The sequence below is a fragment of the Mesoplodon mirus genome (assembly GCF_964341445.2).
Source record: "Mesoplodon mirus genome assembly, chromosome: 14".
In the NCBI taxonomy this organism is placed as follows: domain Eukaryota; kingdom Metazoa; phylum Chordata; class Mammalia; order Artiodactyla; family Ziphiidae; genus Mesoplodon; species Mesoplodon mirus.
The window spans coordinates 69,041,308-69,057,270 of record NC_138990.1 but is presented as its reverse complement, the minus strand read 5'-3'; the positions used below and the strand labels follow the sequence as shown (position 1 = coordinate 69,057,270).

Genomic DNA, 15,963 nt, shown 5'->3' with positions numbered 1-15,963 from the left:
TGTGGGATCTTCCCGGACCAGGGCACGAACCCATGTCCCCTGCTTCGGCAGGCGTACTCTCAACTACTGCGCCACCAGGGAAGCCCTTTTTTAAAATTTAATGAATTAATTTATTTTTGGCTGCGTTGGGTCTTCATTGCTGTGTGCAGACTTTCTCTAGCTGTGGTGAGTGGGGGCTACTCTTCGTTACAGTGCGCTGGCTTCTCATTGCAGTGGCTTCTCTTGTTGCAGAGCACGGGCTCTAGGGTGCACGGGCTTCAGTAGTTGTGACACGTGGGCTCAGTAGTTGTGGCTCATGTGCTCTAGAGCGCAGGCTCAGTAGTTGTGGCGCATGGGCTTAATTGCTCTGCGGCATGTGGGATCTTCCCAGACTAGGGCTCAAATCCGTGTCCCCTGCATTGGCAGGCGGATTCTTAACCACTGCACCACCAGGGAAGCCCTACACTCCTATTCTTATCAGATAGTCATGTCATATGATAAAAAAGCTGACCACCCTATCTGAGCTGACGAGAAGTTCAAAAGTATCAAGAAAAGTATTTAAAATATGGTTCACCTTAAAAAAATAAAATAAAATATGGTTCACCTCCACTAATGTTAACAGTGAGCCTCGATGTTAGTATGTAGTGTGCATTGAGATATTAGGTAATGAAAATATCATAATCAGCAAGACACTCTAAACATCCAGAACATAAAGACAAACCCTGTGACTTTTTTCATCAATATTTAAGTCATATGTTGCTCAGTCCATTATTTTTATAAAGTATACTAAACATAATGACAGATGCTTAGAGCTCCTTTTAAATTTGCTTATTCAATAGTGAAAAGACAAAAATTTACATACTGTTGGGGAAATGCATGTTCTTGCTGCCACAGTAAAACAGACTGAAATAATATGGGGACAAAGTAAAATGCATTTCTTATTAGCAAATATTGTTGAAAGGAGCATAGAAAACATTGCTAAAGAGTTAAAAGAATAAAAATATAACCTTGCAAGTAAGAAGGATGGTATACTAAGTTGGAAGAAGATATATAATATTTATAACATGTCTCAGCTTAGGGTTTTTTTAAGATTCTGTTTCAGTAAGAAAATATAAATAATGTTACTTTTCTGAGAGCCACTAAAGGAAATATGTACCAGAAAGGATATATTTGCAACAGTAATGACTTATTTAATAGAAAAATGTTTTTTTGGAAAAGCTGTGTAAGACTGACTGCTGATGGAGTGGCTTACTTTTCTGTAAATGTGAGGAAATGGAGATAACATCACACATGAAAGGAGTTTATTGCATCATTAATAGTCAGGCTAATACAGGAAAGGAGTTGAAACCAGAATTGCATGAAGTAATACTGTTGTGAATAATTTTATAAAAACATGACCTTTAAAATATATATAGTCTTTGCAGTACTTTATGATGAGATGGGAGTGACCACGATTATTGTTTATACATTCAGAGGTTTGCTCTTTATCTTATGACAATATAAAAAAGAATTCTTGAACTTAACAATGAATTATGTACTTTTCTTTTGCAAAAATAAAACTGTTCCAATTTTCTTAACCTTTTTTTTTCTTGGTAATAAATAGCTATGAATAGTATGAAACCTAGTACATATTTCCTAAAATTCTGTGGATTTAAGGTAAAAATGATATTTTAACTGAGTGAGAAAGCAAACTACTTTCTGAAAGAAACTTTGCTACGGGGAGATGATTTCAAAAACAGATGCTGGGAAATATTTCTATTGTTATGTGATTTTCTTGCCAAAAACAACGTGCATCACCTAGAAAAACTCTTGTATTGACACACTTAAAATACTTGGAAACAGTTTCCTTAGATTTTGAATGCATTTAATAAAAATGTGAAAAAATGAAACTTTCTAATTAGTTTGTAAACTGATTGATACCAGGAAAAATAGAAATTTACCAGCTGAATTTTGATTAAAGTTTTGCATAATTGCTAGATGGGATATGTTAGTATCCTGATTAGTTCAGCTAAGCCACAATGTACTCCTCCCGTTTGAATCTTCATGGTTTTTGTAAGATTTTTTTTTTAACTATATCAGTAGATTGGACCTAGAACCAAATCTTGGACTTGCTGTGTCACTACAAATTAAATTAATGAACCTTAGTCACCTTGCTTTTGTTAAAATATTATTATTAACATATTTAGCAAAAGTAAAAAGGGTTTTATACCATTAATAGATAAATGAATTATTTTAAATATGTGCCTTATTTCATTTTAGCTTATTCTTCTAATTTTATGTATTTTATTTGTACTTAGTGTAGATAATGTTAATTTAATAGTATACATATATAATTTATATGTACGTAGACATCCACACATTGGGGTTATGTACTCAAAGACTTTTCACTAATTGGTGTGCAGTCAAAAAACATTTGGAGATCACTAGATTAGATGGTGCCTAGGATATGTATGGTATTATACAGTTTATAAAATGCTTTTGCAAGTGTGTTCTAACTTGAACCTTATCAACAACCTTTTGATGCAGAGGGGTGTCAGTTATGTTCATTTTATAGATGAGGTATTATTCCCATTTCATAGAAAAGGAACTGAAAGAGCATTTAAAGAGCTTCAGGTCACACAACTAGTTAATAATGGCTCATCAACTCCAACTCCAGGCTTATTACTGGATGGTGCTGTTTCCATTCATTCCATTCATTGCTGTTCTACTGGTCATTCTTTTTTTTTTTTTTTTTTTTTTTTTGCGGTATGCGGGCCTCTCACTGTTGTGGCCTCTCCCATTGCGGAGCACAGGCTCCAGATGCGCAGGCTCAGCGGCCATGGCTCACGGGCCCAGCCGCTCTGTGGCATGTGGGATCTTCCCAGACCGGGGCACGAACCTGCGTCCCCTGCATCGGCAGGCGGACTCTCAACCACTGCGCCACCAGGGAAGCCCTGGTCATTCTTTAAGTTTTGATTTCCTACCCTAATCTGTCTCTTATTTGTTCTTCAGAGTCCTCAGGTTGTTGCTTTTTTAATTTTGTCCAAGTTTTTAGTTGTAGTCAGTGGGAAAGAGAGAGACTGTACAAGTGAATTAAGAAGGACTGGGAAGAAAAGGATGGAACCATAAAGACATTATATTAATGATGATAATACACATTGTAGTAGATGGCCCAAAAGTCAGATAAATACATTTGATGTAGAAAACCATGCAGAGGAACCATAGAAATAAAGTCTAGGCAGATACATCATTTGAATATTGGCATGAGGGCAGTCTAGAGATGAATGGTTGCAGGAAATATAGATAATGGGTGTGTATGATGTACATGTAGTTCTGTGCTATAGTAAACTTGGCATTAACAAGAATAATGAATTAAGAATTGTGGGGTTTAGTCTGATCATTGTTTTGACTTTAGTACAATTCCGTAGAACATGTGGCCTTCTATTTTGATTGTTCTGTGTATGTACAACAAAATTAACAAAATTGAAGACTTTATATATATAGAAATGAATAGTTAAAAGTTGCTTATCTAACAGATCTAGAGATAACTGGGTTTAACATACTAATCTGAAACTGATTGGGTCAGAAAAGTGACTTAAAAATATAGCATGGTTTCAGACATCATTTTCTAGACTATGATCAGTGCCATAATGTAGGAAAAGAGATATTTATTTAAGAAATTAAAATCTGATTTTAACAAGTTTTCATGAAAGTTATGTTTTACATACAGCTTCTGGCCTATTCCATATTTTATACATATATATATATATATTAAATGTATGATTCTTTAAATCTATTTTTTTAACTTATTTATTTTGGGCTGCGTTGGGTCTTCGTTGCCACATGCAGGCTTTCTCTAGTTGTGGCAAGCGGGGGCTACTCTTTTGCAGTGCGTGAGCTTCTCATTGCGGTGGCTTCTCTTGTTGCAGAGCACAGGCTCTGGGCGCGCAGGCTTCAGTAGTTGTGGCACGTGGGCTTCAGCAGTTGTGGCACACGGGCTCAGTAGTTGTGGCTCATGGACTCTAGAGCTTAGGCTCAGTAGCTGTGGCACATGGGCTTAGTTGCTCCACGACATGTGGGATCTTCCTGGAGTAGGGCTCGAGCCTGTGTCCCCTGCATTGGCAGGCGTATTCTTAACCACTGCACCACCAGGAAAGTCCCATGGACTTTTCCATATTATAAATTCAAGGCACGACTTGATCTTCTCTCAGCCTGGTGACAACACATCTGGAAATACTATGCATCACTAGAACTTTCATAGGAATTTGCATGCTTTGAAATATTGCATATATGATTATACAGTTCCCTTAGTATTTACTGGCATATTAAACTAAGATGGCACTGACGGGTATATTATTGTCTGTGTTAATAATCCATAGGTGAAAGACTCCCTCAAGTTCAAATGAATACAGTTCTTACCTCTAATTGTTCATCAGGCCAGTGATTTATTTTGCTCACAGAAGGAAAACCAAAATGGTGCAATTGAAATTGGAACCAGTAACTAAAGTAGCTATACCTTTCCTTTTTTATTATTAAATGGAAAGATCTCCCAAAACTTACGATAGTTTCGGTGGTTTAGAAGTTCTTAGAGAAATATTTTGGGCTTATCACAGTTTAGAGAACCCTAGACTTGGGGTCAAATCATTTGGATCTAGTGTCAGCTCTGTTGCTTATGATGTCAACACAGGCAAGTCACTTAAGCTTTCCATAACAAATGTGTATTGGTCCAGTTCAGCTTGATCACAGATGATTAAGCTTCCACACACATGTCAGCATAAACAAACAAATAGTTTATTTAGTTGTAAAAGATAGGGCTGCAGTGATGTAGTCAGATGGCCTTTTGGAAAGGCTTGTCTGCACCGCACGAGGCTGTGGGACAGCCAGAGGAACACTCCGCAGTCAGCCTGAGGAGTTGTAAGTCAGTGTAGTCTGTCAAGTTGGTGAAGCTGGAGAAGTGTTAAGGATTCCTTAGCTCCGAGTGAGCAGCTCTCCTCCAGGTTACACAGCCATCCTTTGTCTTCCTTCTGGGTGTGTGGTAAGTATCTACATTAACAAAAATGTGCAGAATGAAGAGATTTCAATTTAACAGGTTGCATTTTAAAATCTAACCGAATAGGAGTAAAAATTCTCTTAACCAATCTCACTGTGATCCACACAATCTAGTCTTCTCATTTTCTCTGTCAGTCCCATTTGACTATGCTTATGGCATGCTCAGGGTTTGCAGCTGATAGGCCACTTTCCAGTATGCCAACATACTTTGGCCCTACCAGCTGAGTTGTGTGCTTACCAAGAATCAGTTATGCTCATTTCCAAAACTTTTATTACATTTGTGCATACCCAGTGACATTAGGACCAATTATTGTTCCTGATCTCAGTGGGTGAGAAGGCTTCTTATATGTAATAGTTGAACATGGGCAACCTACTTGTTGAAATTGAACCTGCTTACTACTCCTTTGGAAAACTGTGGAGGTTTGCAGTTTGAGCATGCTTTCCGTGTGGTTTCCAGCTAATCTCTCTAGTGCTCCCTTTATCTGTGTTTTCTCATCTTAGAAGGGAGAATGATGATTCTTCCTTTAAGTTTACAGAAAAGGTTAAAATTTAAACAGTATATAAATATGGAAACAGTGAAAGTAAATGTGCTATATATTGTAGATGCTGTAGTCTTATTGTTTATAATGGGGAGTCTATGTGACTCATGGTTTAAGGAAAAACTCTTCTTCGACTCAGGTTTTATGTACAAAATCAGATAACTCTGTTGCTTTTCTTATTTGGCATTTTGAAACACTATGGATTGAGGAGTTTCCCAAACCCTGAATGAACTAAACTAAACTTAAACCAATAAGCTGAAACTAAAATGTAAGATGATGGACTAATTTCAGTGGTTTGGAAGATGTTAGAGAATTAGCATGTCTCAGGCCCTGTGGGTTATTACAGTTTAAAGAACCCTAGACTTGGAGTCAGACCAGCTGGTCTTATATCAGCTGGGCTCTTGATAGTGCTTGTCTCTGCTGCTCTGATCCTGGCCTGTTAATCATTGGTACATTTCACAGGGATTTACAAAAGATTTCTTGGACTAATAAAAGGCATTAGATTTGATTCACATAAAACCACTAGCTGTTTTTAGTGCTCTTAGTTTTCATGGACATTAACTTCTTTAGTTAACACTTTTTGTCTTGGAAAACAAAACCAGTATCTTACGATTCTTAATCTAGCATATGTGGGTTATCCTTTAATTGGTTATTAGCTTTTGGCAGCAGTGGTTTTAGCATGTGTACGTACACATGCACATTTTGGGGTCATATGCACTTGAGTTTGAATCCTGGTCTACCATGTACTAGATGTATGACCTTTGGAAGGTTACTTAAACCTCTGTTTTCTTATCTCTGTGAGAGCATGATAATATCTACCTCACAGGGTTAATGAAGATAAAAAGAGGATGTGTATCGGGCGTACAGCATAGTAGGCATTTGATAGATGGTCCTTTTCTCTCTGTGTCAATTTTAAAATTTCATTCTGTATCATGGATAAAAAGAGCAGAACTTATGTAAGCTCCATTTTTAGTCACTTGAATGTGGTAGGTCTGGAGACTATCTGCAATGAGAGTAAGAGGGAAGTAACGTTTGCTACTGTGTGCTTCTATCATTTCTAAAGTTAGATCACCCATTTCTTAAGTCCGAACTGGTATTGGCAGAAATTTAGAATTTGAACATTTAGTTTTATATGGCCCTGGGTACTGACTTTGGAATGTGTGGCCAGAAATCGGAGGAAGAAGAACCCGGTGAAGGCTGTAAAAAAGAATGAATAAATAAAGTTTATTTTGGTCATCCTGGCCCAAGTAATCTTTTCTCAAAAGTAAGTCTAAGTAACATATCACTTCTCTTCTACTAGGCAGACGTGGGGAAGAAAAGGGCATTTACCTTAATGTACTGTTATATCTTTCTGGTTCAAACATTTTAATCTTCCTTTTTTTGTTTTTTTCTTCAGCCTCTGTTCCATCCCTGACCCACCTTTGTCGTTTGGAAATTCGGTCCAGTCTAAAACCAGAGCACCTACTATCTAACAGTTTTATCTGTCAGTTGCCACTTCCCAGAAGCCTACATGATTATTTGCTCTATGCAGAGGTTTTGAGGATGAATGAAGTTCCAGAACTGGCAGTTATTCAAGATGGAGAAATCAGTGAAGCTACTTAACACAGGTCATGTCTTACTCTGAAAACCACCGAGATAAGGAGCCATGGAGTACAAATTCTTCACGATTTTATTGTCACAAAAGATGATTTTTGTTTGTGTGGTTGGTTAGATTTTAGAGGGCAGTAGTTTAATGCAAATGTTTACAACTAAGCTTCCTGGTAAAAAAAGTATAAACCTCACTAATGTTACTTTATTGCAGTTTTATCATCAGTACACTTTATGTTGTAAATTATCTAACCATTTTCTGCTTTATTCTGTTAATGAACTGTGGCTAAACATGGCGTATTTCCACGTATGATCCTGTGTTTACCTAGGGCTAGCGTTTAGAAGGGAATGCATAAAACTTCACTGGACCTGTACACACAGTGGAGTTGAATCTCTCTTATATTTATAAAAGAACTGTCTTATATTCTATTCTCATCTCTTAATTCAGTTGAAATTCATTGGCTTTTCACAGGTAAACTCAGGGGAGAATTCTTTCTTTAAAGACTATAGAAAATGAATCATTTTGCTGTTGTTTTTTTTCCAGTTCCTTGATACTCTCTTTGGCTAAAAAAGATTTCTGTTTCTGCAAAGGCAAGAACAAACCTAAACTCAAAGATATGCTCAGTTGAAAAAAAAAATTAGGTTGGTATTGAGATAAATGTGCATTTTGCCACATTTACACAGTATTAATTAGGAGACTGGGAGAGACATTTCTGTGGTACCATCTTTAAAGAAAGGTATGTATTCCTGAGTTGCTCAGTATCAAATAAAACTGAAGCTCCATTCAGCCTCCAAATCAGAGGGCACCTTTGATCCTATGAAGCAATGATTGCTAGTTCTATTAGTGTTATAGTGTGTTTCCTTTTTACTATCTGGATACATTATCAAATAGTCCATGAAATTTAAACCTTAACATCATAGGTTAATGAGACACTGCCTCATTGGTTTTGCAATTGCTCGATATGAATCTAGAGTCAGAGAGGACTGAACACCATAACAGGTGAGCTGTGGTAACAGGCTGTGGGCAGTAGTCTTGAGAAAAAGGTTATAATGCATTAATGTTGTGATAGACAACTAGAGATGGGGTCCAAAGGAGGGCAAATATTCTGTCCTATTGGGATCCTGTGACTTAAAATAGATGGGAGTGGGTTAGCCACATTCATCTCTGATAGGCTTTTGCTATTTGGTAAAAGCAGTGATGATGGCATACCAAATGATGGAGACATTAGGGTCCAGGGGGATGACTAAATTCAGCACAGATTAGAGCTGTAGTTGCTGCCTGTGGGGTGGGGATAGAGTTTGACTGTAGTTATACAGGCAGAGATAAGGGTGGATATGGGAAAACAGATGGAAATTCTGATAGTTACTGAATTCTAAAAAAGTATGTACTATGTAATATTTTTTAAATGTATTTTTCCAAACCCTAAGTCTCTGATTTTAACATAACCAGTTTTTTGTTAGGGTCCAATGTACATAGAATGTTTACATTTGAGGGTGAATCTTTTCATGTGTTTTTGTTCATGTTCAAATATGTAATAAATTCAACTACTCATAACTTACTGAGCTTTTATTCTTAAAAATATCAAAATATTTCAGATACATTAAAAACCTTTAGTATTTAAAACATAAATGATTTTACTTACTGTATAAATGCATCTTTCTTTTAGACTATTTTATAATACAATATTTCTGATTTTTATGACTAATAACAAGGACTCAGTGAGAAGTCTAATCTAAAAGTACCTAAAGGTAGGTGAATTATAGTCACAGCCTCTGATCAAAATGATATATCCAGTTAGTGTGAACTTTAAGCTCTGACCTATATGCACCATGGTGCTTTTTTTTTTTTTTGCGGTACGCGGGCCTCCCACTGTTGTGGCCTCTCCCGTTGCGGAGCACAGGCTCCGGACGCGCAGGCTCAGCGGCCATGGCTCACGGGCCCAGCCGCTCCGCGGCATGTGGGATCCTCCCAGACCGGGGCACGAACCCGCATCCCCTGCACCGGCAGGCGGACTCTCAACCACTGCACCACCAGGGAGGCCCCACCATGGTGCTTTAATACCCTTTAGGTCACAGTGAACCTGAGGAAGAACTCCATATAGTAGTTTTCTAATGGTGGTACATATCCAGAGCAGGACACGAATTGGTTTTAATAACAATCGTCAAGAGTTTACCCTTCCTTGATCTGATGTTGTCCTTTAAGTATATTTCCTGCTGATCCTTCCTGTCTTAGGACATCTTTCTGTGATCATTTGATGTAATAGTGGTAATCTGGACATCATTTCTTTTTTTTTTAAAGTAAACTTTTTATTGACATTCAACACATATATAAAAAAGTACACAAATCATAAGTATACAGACAGATTACAGTTGACCCTTGAACAACATGGGAGTTACAGGCGCCTACCCTCTGCACAGTTGAAAATCTCCATATGACTTATAGTCAACTGTCTGTATCCATGGATTCATCCAACCATGGAGCCAATCAACTGCAGACTGTGTAGTATTACTGTTGAAAAAAATCTGTGTATAAGTAAACCTGCACCAGTTCAAACATGTTGAAGGGTCAACTGTATTTTTTTTTTTTTTTTTTTCTTTTTGCGGTATGCGGGCCTCTCACCGTTGTGGCCTCTCCCGCTGCGGAGCACAGGCTCCGGATGCGCAGGCCCAGCGGCCATGGCTCACGGGCCCAGCCGCTCCGCGGCATATGGGATCCTCCCAGACGGGGGCACGAACCCGTATCCCCTGCATCGGCAGGCGGACTCTCAACCACTGCGCCACCAGGGAGGCCCGGGTCAACTGTATTTTTACAAAGTGAAAACGTTGCATAATCAGCATGCAGTTCAAAAAACAGAATTATTAGCATCCCAGAAGTTCCCTTTGTGGCCCTTCTAGTCACTGTGCTCTTGCCAGAAGGGTAACTACTCTTCTGGGTTCTAGCACCAAAAATCAGTTTTTCCTGGAATCATCCACTATGCTGTCTTTTGTTTCCTGTTACTTTTGTGCACATTTTCAGATTCATTTGTGTTATTGTATATAGTTATAGTCATTGAACTTCATTTCTTCGTTTCCCTCTCCCTTTTGCCCAAGTAGCAAGTGTCTTGATATGCAGCTTTCTGGTGGCCCTACTTCCCAGGTCAATTATACACTTCTGTTGTCCCATGACCACCTATGACATTCATAATTTTTTTTTTTTTTTTTTTTTTGCGGTACACGGGCCTCTCACTGTTGTAGCCTCTCCCGTTGCAGAGCACAGGCTCCGAACGCGCAGGCTCAGCAGCCATGGCTCACGGTCCCAGCCACTCCGTGTCATGTGGGATCTTCCCGGACCGGGGCACGAACCCATGTCCCCTGCATCAGCAGGCGGACTCTCAAACACTGCGCCACCAGGGAAGTCCTGACATTCATAATCTTTGACAGGCAGCCTAAGTGTCATATTTATGTCACGTGATCAGTTGATATCTCTAACTTTAGATCTGTTCTTCCAATCTAAGTCTATCTGTAAACCTGTATGAAGATCATGTTTTATAGATCTTCAAGTATCGTGCCAGGTACAGTTTCAAGACCTCCTTGTATTTTTGATTGGTTACTCTCTAAAATTCTACTGTATTTTGTTGGTCCTCAAAACTTATCATAGGGCTTCCCTGGTGGCGCAGTGGTTGAGAGTCCGCCTGCCGATGCAGGGGACATGGGTTTGTGTCCCGGTCCGGGAAGATCCCACACGCCGCGGAGCGGCTGGGCCCGTGAGCCGTGGCCACTGAGCCTGTGCGTCCGGAGCCTGTGCTCCGCGACGGGAGAGGCCACAACAGTGAGAGGCCCGCGTACAGCAAAAAAAAAAAAAAAAAAAAAAAAATCATAAAAACTGTGATAAGAATGTAAATAACTATGTATCTTCTCTGGAACAGTGGACTTGGTTCCATCAGCATGGGGTATAGAAAGAAGTTGAGAAAATCTAAAAGTTTGCCCTTCATTTTTATACTCCTCTATGTTCTTGGAGGTATATTCCCCTAATTATATTTCTTGTTTGGTCATAGAAATATTTGAAGAAGCACTCTCAGTACGATTATTGCTAGCAGGTCCCTAGTACTATTGCAGAAAGGTTTTAAATAGTGGGAATGGTTGGTTGAAGGGCTAGTGAAGTTGCTAGTAATGTAGCCATTTCCAGTTTTATGATCAAGTGTTTTAGATCTAACAGTTTGTGAGAATAACCAGTAAAACTACACACTGCCTTCCAATTTCATGGGTTCATCCTCTGTATAAAGTAAATGGAAGCTCAGCCTGCTGGCCTATCCAGATACTCAATTTAAAGAGGATCTGTAAGCCAAAGGGATATCTAAAACTTTACCTTTGAGCTGGGAATGTAATAATAGAAACACCTTTGGTACTATTAATTCCCCTGAATTTCCTGTGCTAGAGCACTTGCCTCCTCCCTTCTCTCTTATCCCAAGCAGCTAGTCACACATAACTGAGGTGTCAAGACTATGTGTAGGTAAGAGCCCAAACCAAGAGATTCCATTACTCATGACTCTACATGACCTGGGTAGTTTATATGAAAGAAGGGTGTCCCCTCATCAGGAAAGGAGTGCTATATTCTATCAATATTTAGAGCTGATGCTGGATCTCTGAGCTTATACCTACACAGTCTCTCTAGGAGAAGGTGGTGTTTATGACTTCAGGTAAAATAAATATGGCCCATGTTTGAAGGCTTAGAGACTATCATAGTAGTTTTATAAACACACTTGATTTTTATCCTTTTTCATTTTTTAACAAAACATTTAAGGATAATTTAATATTCCTGTGTGCAACTGTTGAGATTTTTTGTTTTGCTTTCTCTTCCATTGTTTGTTTTTCTCTTTGAGGCTAAATTAGTTTATCTTCATCTGTATTTATTATTATTATTGTTGTCATTGTTATTAACTGACAAGTGGTCATTGAAACATAATACCTGGCAGTAAGCAAACTTGTTTTCTTTTTTTGTTAAGAGTTAATAGAAACCTGTGGTTTTCCTGAGACAGAGAACTGATTATGCTTAGTATTTTTGTGACATATTGGTAGAAAAATGTATAGTCCTATTTGTAGTAACATGTCAGTAGTTTACACTGAGAGGAGGCCAGTCTGAATTATATTTTTTATGGAAACATATACTTTAGGCACAGATTTTAAGTACATATTTTCTGCAGTTGATTTAATGAATAAAACATTTTAAGTAAGGGGCATCTGTTAACCTGTCTCTTTGCTAATATATGTCTCTTAAAATTTTTTTAAATTCTTTTTAAAAATCTTAAAACTCAGCAAGAAAAGGAAGGAAGAGAGATGGAGCCATAGTCCTATCATCCAGACCCAGTATTTCTGTTATATGTTGGAATATTTTCTTTCTCTTAAGGTTTTTAAAAACCTGTATACAGCTTTGAGGAGTGTTTTTGTTTTATCATAGTTAAAATCAAACCCACCTTTACAGTTTTTTACCTGATCAAGCCTTTTCTTTATCACATTAATGATACCTCCAGCCAGGCTCAAGCCATGAGTTATGACAAATTTTGAGTTGGTAGGAATGAAAAATAATGAGGCATTTCTGGATTGATTCTTTTCCTAAGACATCTGCATAAAGCAAACAGCCCCTTCCTCCTCTTTGTACGGGAAAAAAGAGAATGGAGGTGAGACCTTTGTGAACTGTGCTAGTCATCTGATCTCAGCCCAGGTTAGTTATGTAGTTACCCTGTTATAACTATGTATTGTGTATGTTTTTAATGAAAGAATTTAAAATACCATTGTTGCAGTAAAAAATTAGTGTCTGCATGATTTTTCTGTCTCTTGGCTTTTTCATGCATAGCACTAATAGATGAAGCAGAACAGGTGGTAATTGCCATTGGCACACTGAGACTTGTGAATAGAATCTGTTTATGTCTCTTTTACCGTCAAATGGTTAGCATAACCTTCTCTTCACTGCTTTTCTATGTGGATGATAAAAGTCTATCATGAGTCATTATAAGGTGCTACTTTACACTCTTTTTCTAACATGGAATAGGTGAAGAAGAAAGTCCATCTGGTGTTTAAATATGACTATGATTTGAATCAAACAAAAAGAAGGCCTAATACTTTTGAGGTTATTTTGGAATATTGGATCAAGTAATATGTGCCAAAGATATCAATTGCAAGCCAGAGTAATTCCATAAATAGATGCATTAGTTAGTAATGTGTAGTCTGGATTTTAGTTTTGACACATAAAAATTATTTACTTTATTTTAGATAATAAAACATTCAAATCCTTATGGTCTTCATCTTGCTTGTAATTATTTGGTTTTATTAAGCCCACTCAAATGTCATCATAGTGTGGTATTTGTTTATGCGTGTTGATGCAAGTGCATACTTCTTTATCTCTTTATTATGGAAAATTTTAAGCCTATAAAAAATAGAGAATTTTATAATGAACTTCCATGTTCCCATCACCCAGCTTTGATAATTATCAACTCATGGCCACTCTTATTTCCTTTTCCCCACCAATTGCCTTTCTTCCATAGCATTTTGAAGTGAATTCCAGACATAACATTGGTAAATATTTTAGTATATATCTTTAGAAGTCACAGATTCCCTTTTAAAAACCATAAAGATAATACCATCATTATACCACCTTAAAAATGAATAATTTCTTAATGTCAAATATCCAATCAGTATTTACATATTTTAATTGTTCTATAACTTTTTAAATGGTTTGCTTAAATCCGGATCCAAACATATCACTGTGACGTGATTTTTTTTTTTCTTTAAAATTTTTTGGTTGAAGGTATTAGGTTATTTTCTTATAGAGTTTCCCACAGTTGAAATTTTGCTGATTGCATACCCATGCTGTCATTTAACTTATCCTCTGTTTTTTCTTGTCTTAGTTATATATTCCTGTGTTATAAGTTGCCTCAAATTTAGCAGCTTAAAATAATAATTAACTTTACCTCACACAGTTTCTGTGGGTAATGAATTCAAGAGTGGCTTGTTGAGTGGTTATGGCTAGGGGTCTGTCATGAGATTGCATTCAAACTGTAAGCTGGGACTGCAGTGGAGGAATTAGTCTCCACCTGTTGAAGGGAGGAGTATCAAAGAATTTGCAGACATCTTTTTTTTTAATAGTTAAACTTCTAATTAATTATTTTATTGCTGTACAGTATATCATTGTAACTTATTTATTTTATACATAGTATTTTGTACCTCTTTATCCCCTACCTCTATTGTGCCCTCCCCTGCTTCCCTCTTCCCACTGGTAACCACTAGTTTGTTCTCTATATCTATACGTTTGTTTCTATTATATTCATTCATTTATTTTATTTTTTAGATTCCACATATAAGCAATAGCATATAGTATTTGTCTGACTTATTTCTCTAGGCATAATACCCTCCAGGTCCATCAGTGTTGTTGCAAATGGCAAAATTTCATTCTGTTTTATGACCGAGTAGTATTCCAGTCTGTGTGTGTGTGTGTGTGTGTGTGTGTGTGCGCGCGTGCGTGCGTGTGTGATCTTCTTTATCCATTCATCTGCTGATGGACACCTAGGCTGCTTCCATATCTTGGCTATTGTAAATAATGCTGAGCAGAACATCGGGGTGCATGTATCTTTTTGAATTAGTGTTTTCATTTCCTTTGGATATGTACCCAGGAGTGGAATTGCTTGATCATATGATAGTTCTATTTTCGTTTTGAGCAATTTCCATACCATTTTCCATCCTGGCTGAACCAGTTTACATTCCCTCCAGCAGGATACTAGGGTTCCCCTTTCTCCACATCCTCTCCAGCATTTGTTACTTGTGGTCTTTTTGATGATAGCCATTCTGACAGGTGTGAGGTGATATTGTAGTTTTGATTTACATTTCTCTCGTGATTAGTGATGTTGAGTATCTTTTCATGTGCCTGTTGGCCATCTCTATGTCTTCTTTGGAAAAATGTCTGTTCAGGTCTTCTACCCATTTTTTATTCAAGTTGTTTGTTTTTTTGATATTGAGTTGTATGAGCTGTTTTATATTTTGGATTCTCATGTCTTATCAGTCATATCATTTGCGAATAATTTCTCTCATTCAGTAGGTTGTCTTTTTGTTTTGTCAGTGGTTTCCTTTAGTTAGGTCCCAATTGTTTATTTTTTGCTTTTGTTTCCTATGCCTTAGGAGGCAGATCCCCAAAAATATTGCTACGATGTATGCCAAAGAGTGTTCTGCTGACTTTCTTCTAGGAGTTTTATGGTTTTTGGTCTTACATTTGGTGTAGCCATGTTTTTATTCACTACACTTATTTCCTATAAATTGGTAGTCAAATGTAGACAAGGATTGGCTACATAGTTTGCAGAGCACAGTGCAAAATGAGAATATGGGTCCATTGTTCAAATTTCAAGATGGGAACAGCAGAACATTAAACCAAACATGGGGTCTTTCTGAGTACAGAGCCCTGGGTGATTGCACAGATGATGAAATCAACCCTGGGTGTAGAGGCTTGATCAGATTCACATTTGTTTCTCATACACTTTTTTTCTCCTTACAGTACTACTTGATAGATGTTGAGTACTTTATCTCTCCTGGTGATGTTGGCAGCCATTGGTGATCTTTAGCTAGATCTATTAATTAATTATAGATTTATTTCTCTATTAGTACTTTATCTCTCCTGGTGATGTTGGCAGCCATTGGTCATCATTAGCTAGATCTATTAATTAATTATAGATTTATTTATCTACTAGCCATAATACTTTCAAAAAGAGAACCTTCCCTTAAGTATTTGGTTACCCTGACATCTAATACATACAGGAAAAACAGTAAAATGCTTGGTTCGTTTGGTAATGAATTGATTCTCTAATGTCTT

At 37.4% G+C, this 15,963-nt stretch overlaps 1 protein-coding gene across 1 annotated transcript in view; it reads left to right on the top strand.

Moving 5' to 3' along the window:
• Window positions 1-8,692, top strand: part of ASB3 (ankyrin repeat and SOCS box containing 3) — a 96,085-nt gene extending 87,393 nt beyond the window's left edge. The window contains exon 10 of the mRNA XM_082642105.1: window positions 6,943-8,692. Within this exon, the coding sequence (XP_082498231.1) occupies window positions 6,943-7,148 (206 nt within the window). The 3' untranslated portion in view covers window positions 7,149-8,692. The remainder of the gene's footprint in view (window positions 1-6,942) is intronic.
• The last annotated feature ends 7,271 nt before the right edge of the window (window positions 8,693-15,963 follow it).